The following is a 5,002-nucleotide window of genomic DNA, read 5'->3' on the forward strand; positions in this document are numbered from 1 at the left end:
AGAAGAGAGAATAACTAATAACAGAGCACCAACCTAGCGACACAACAAAACAGTCATCGTCAGTAACACCTATCCACACACACGTACACTAATATGCTTAGAGACCCTTGCGCTACGAGATACATTCGATATATGATGTTGTAGATGCAGACTTAGCGCAGCACTCATATAACTTGTTCACATCCTCACTAACTACGAGATCCAATGATATGAAAAAGGAAGTTACACCTGACCGACAGAAGAATATACAAAAGCAATAAATACAGTATAACGATAGAGTACGTGATTAAGCACATTTTTTTCTTAGTGTGAGAGAAGAGACTCATTATAAAAATAGAGCACCAAACGACCACAGAGAGCTATGCAATCTCACGTGAGTCAAGAAGCCCAATAATATATCAGTATTCGCTATTCATGGGCTTGCTGATTAATTCTAAATAGTGAGGCGTTGCTAATCAGCACAGCTTGGCAAGTCATAAGACCCTTTCAACACACAAGCTCATGCATACGGTCAGTTCAGCAGGTTGTCTGCTAATTTGGAAGGGGTGCGGTGGCAGGGGGACGCATCTAATCCTTATCTTGGCGGTGGATGGTGGCGCAGTCTGTTGCGAGACCTCACACTGAGCACATCTACTGCGGGTGTGGTGCCTGTTATCGGACCCGGAGTTAGCAACATCCCCCAAAAACCCGAAGAGGAGAGTCCTGGCCCCTAGCCCTGCCAGTGTAGCAGAAATGATGAGGATGATGATGCAGCAGCAGCCGTTCTTCTCTGCGTGAGTAGCTTAATGTTGTTCGTGTGTAATTTACGTTGAGTAGGCTAACCACGTTATTACATTAATGCATGTAAGGTGAACTAGCAAACATCATAGCTACATGCGGCTGTCTTCTTGTTTGATGGCAGATACTCCCTTCACCCTGGCCAAAAAGGCTAAAATGACCAAAGAAAAAGTGGAAAACAGTTAAACATGAGAGGTTTTTGGACAAAGTTTGTGTTTTTTCCATTGTTTAAGCACTGCTTCCAGCCAAGAGTGATACCATATATGCCCTATAGCTGCAGAAAAGGCTAACATTGTTATCTTTTTACAAAAAAACAGCTAAACATGAGAGGTTTTTGGACAAAGTTTGTGTTCTCCATTCTTTAAGCACCGGTTTGAGCACTGTTTAAACACCTGCACCGTTTCAAAAGTACCGGTTTGGCACCGGTATTGGATAAAACCTAAACGATACCCATCTCTAGTCTTTTCAGGAGGACATTTAAAGGAAATAGCGTAGGACTGAGGCCTGATGATCTTAATGCTAGTCCCAAAAGCATGTTGCTAAAATGAAACTTTCCAGTAAAAAAATAATGATGACAGCATACTGTTTGTTACTTAACCATTATTAGTAGACATTTGTTCCTGTGCTTGCAAGCCAGGCTTGACACCCCAGCATAATTTCTTCTGTCTTTATATAGCAGCTACTGAAAAGCTAATGCTGAGACTTCCTATTATCTAAAACCACTGGATTGGACCACAACAGCTACAGCCATCTTTTTCATACAATCTGTGCTAGAAGGCATGATATATCAGTGCTTCAAAACCACATTTTGGGTCACTAGGTGAGGTCAAGGTAGCTACATTTATTTTATAATCGGAGTAAGAACTGTGCCTTTTAGTCAATTTAGAAAAATCTATAGAAGTTATGTCTTTTTTGTACTGTAAACAAATGCAGCCACACCCTCATTAGTCACACCCAAATTAAGGTCTAACTGTATATAATTTTGTTAGCAAAATTTATTAGGTAAAAAAACTCATCCTACTAAGACATTGCTACACCAAAAAATACTGCAAAGCTCAGATGATAATGATCTCCATTTATTGTGGTTTTACTTAATACATTTTTACTTTTGCTATTGTATTTTGCCGCTCAGGAAAGATCACTGGCTCACATACCCCTCCACTAAATATAATATAGTTTATATTCAGGGTATTTGTGTTTTGTACTGTTTAAAAAAAAGAACATTTACTTTTTTAATGTACGCTAATATTTTAGCACCAGTAATTGTGAAATTTTAATGATCTTTGTTGTCAATGTGAGCAGTGAAATTAAAGTGAATTTAAGGAAAAAAAGTAAAAATACAAATTGATAACATTTAGTCTAATTCGACAGTATCAACTGCTGCTTTTGATGCCTTACAACACAGGTGTCGGACTCCAGGCCCTGAGGGCCGGTGTCCTGCAGGTTTTAGATGTGTCTTTGATCAACACAGCTGATTCAAATGGCTAAATTACCTCCTCAAAATGTCTTGAAGTTCTCCAAGCCTGGTAATGAACTAATCATTTGATTCAGGTGTGTTGACCCAGGGTGAGATCTAAAACCTGCAGGACACCGGCCCTCGAGGCCTGGCGTTTGACACCCCTGCCTTACGATATAGAATCACTTGTCTGTTTAACTTCCTTTCATGGATCCTGTGATAAAAGGTGCTTTATCTTTTTCCCCTACAGTAATCTGTAGTTAATGAGAACCATGATGCTTAATGACGATAGCATGAAATTAATTTATCTCTGGGGAATCAGCACTGAGTCAAACATAAGAGAACCGATGCCAAACAGATCAGACAAGAGAAGACCATCTTTGACACTTTGATTGTTGAAAACATGTTGTGTGCTGAGAAGAAGAGAAATCTGAGCTCTTCTGACAGACAAAGTCATTGTTATTAGGTGAGCGAGGCACTGTCTCATTTTAATGGGTAAATGGTTTGTATTACTGGGTGATTTGACTTTACTGATTATTTTATTAACATGAGGCAGCTAATTTCTGTTGTAAATGTAAATGATAGTATGCATTATGTTTTATTTTATCTTCTGTATATGGAAGTTTAAGTTGTGCTTTTTTTTAACAGGTGTGCTGCAACTTAAAGCTGCAGAATGCAGAATCTGACTGAACTTCCTTTTAATGCAACTTCCCAAAAAAGCCTGTCTGTTATCATCAAAGTATGTGCAGTTATCCCCTTCTTCTGCACCTTCCTCTACTGCATTGTTGTCATGCTGCATGTGTTTGCATCTCACAGGCAGTTCCTAAACACTCCACGTTACATCCTGTTTGCCCACATGTTGATCAATGACACCCTGCAGCTTCTGTCCTCTGTGCTGCTTTTCCTACTTGTAATGGGTCAGGTAAAATTTCCCATTTTCTATTGTGTTCCTCTGCTGTTCATATCCACTGTTACTTATCAGAACACACCTTTAATCCTGGCTGCAATGTCCCTGGAGCGTTATGTTGCCATCTTCTATCCCCTGCAGCGCCCGGCCGCCTGGCGCTCAGGCCGTATCTGGATCATTAATCTTTGTCTGTGGCTTACAAGTTGCATGTTCCACATCATTGAGTACTCCATCAGAAAACAGCGTCCTGCTGTAGATGTCCTCTCTACACCTGTACTTTGCAAAAATATACTTATCAACTCATCTCCAATCCAAGCATTATTCAGAACTGCTGTGAGTGTGATGTTCTTTGCAGTTGTGGCTGTTGTCATCTTCTTCACATATGTGAGAATCCTGCTGGAAACCAGGAAGCTGAGACAGGACAGAGTATCTGTGAATAAAGCCAAGCACACTGTGCTGCTGCACGGCTTTCAGCTGCTTCTGTGCATGTTGGCTTTCACTCTCCCCATCACTGAAAGTCTCACATTGTTATACACTAACTGGCCAGTGGAAGACATTGCCTTTTTCAATTATTTCTGTTTTATCCTAATCCCACGCTTTCTTAGCCCACTCATCTACGGCTTCAGAGATCACAGTCTGAGGGGCTACATTGGGAAAACATTCCTCTGCTGCTTAGACACAGTCAAGCCCCATTTCAGAAGCAAACAGCAGGACAGCTTGTCTGCTTCTTGAAAAAAACAGTTTAGACTCCTGCAGAAAACCTGTTCAGAGTATCTGCATCTCTGTCTGTCGGTTGTCCGAATGAACACTGAGTAATTTTTTATGCTGTGATTATTTTTTTCATTCACACTGGCCATGAACAGATTCCTTCTTATACTGCACGTGGAACAAACTAATATCATGAAGTGACAGTAAGTGGAAAAAGTTACACACTGAAGCGAAAACAAACTCTTTGTATTACTGTTCCTCAACATATATACATGTATATATAAATGCTAAATTAAGATATCCACTTTATTTGTCTGATTAATATGTTTCTAAAGCTTCATATTACCTTCACATATTTTTGCACAGAACAGGGAATCTGACTCATGAAAGGGGCTCTGTAATTATCAGGTAAATATTTACAGTAAATAAAATAAAAAAATTCCAGTGGTAATTTGAGCACATAAATATTGATTTGACTTCTTTTCCTTAAAAAGGCCAATAAAAGGTGTCTAAAATCTTAATAAGAAACTCGTCATGTTGGTCATGTGTTTGTGTCAGATTGCATGTTTGACTAAAAGTGTGATATTTGCACTAATAAATGTTTGACAACTCCATTACATCCCTAACCTACAATAGTTGTTTGAGTTTAGAGCGAATCTGAGAAAATACCTTTTTTATTCTTGTTTCAATTTTGTCACTTTGTTAAAAAAAAATAAGTGCAACACTAAAAGATGTCCCTTTATACTGGAAGGAAATTCTATAAAATTGTGATAAAATGTCTTTATCATCTCAGTTTCATTTTTTAACACATTATCATGAAATCATCTTAAACTGCACTCTGGTTTAAAAAGTTGTCTTGATCAGCACTGGGGAAAATGTTCCCGATCTGAAATTAGTGAAAATGACCTTTTGAGCGAAGGATTTATTGATAATTTTGACATTAGTAATTTAATATGTAAATAAGATTTAAAAAATGAACTGGCTAAATCTCTCGGACTGTCTGTGAAAACAATCATGACCCCAAATGTTTTAGAGATCTAAGGCTGTTAAACATAAACCAGCAGAGACTAAAAATCTGTGCCAGAACCATCAGACAAGATTACTCAATTGTGGGAGTGAATTTAACGTAACTTTAATGACGTTTGAAGGGACAC

At 38.6% G+C, this 5,002-nt stretch overlaps 1 protein-coding gene across 1 annotated transcript; it reads left to right on the plus strand.

Annotated features, from left to right (window-relative positions):
- The first annotated feature begins 2,453 nt into the window (after nucleotides 1-2,453).
- LOC121812716 (odorant receptor 131-2-like) lies at nucleotides 2,454-4,533 on the plus strand. Its single transcript, XM_042215545.1, has one exon. The coding sequence runs from the start codon at nucleotides 2,907-2,909 to the stop codon at nucleotides 3,870-3,872; it is 966 nt and encodes a 321-aa protein (XP_042071479.1). The 5' UTR covers nucleotides 2,454-2,906; the 3' UTR covers nucleotides 3,873-4,533.
- Nucleotides 4,534-5,002: the final 469 nt, after the last annotated feature.

The sequence above is a fragment of the Haplochromis burtoni genome, unplaced genomic scaffold, assembly GCF_018398535.1.
Source record: "Haplochromis burtoni strain Fernald_Lab_line unplaced genomic scaffold, NCSU_Asbu1 Contig_750, whole genome shotgun sequence".
Lineage (NCBI taxonomy): Eukaryota > Metazoa > Chordata > Actinopteri > Cichliformes > Cichlidae > Haplochromis > Haplochromis burtoni.

Excerpts from the sequence above, each read along its gene's own strand:
- LOC121812716 (XM_042215545.1), top strand. The coding sequence starts at position 2,907 with ATGCAGAATCTGACTGAACTTCCTTTTAATGCAACTTCCCAAAAAAGC.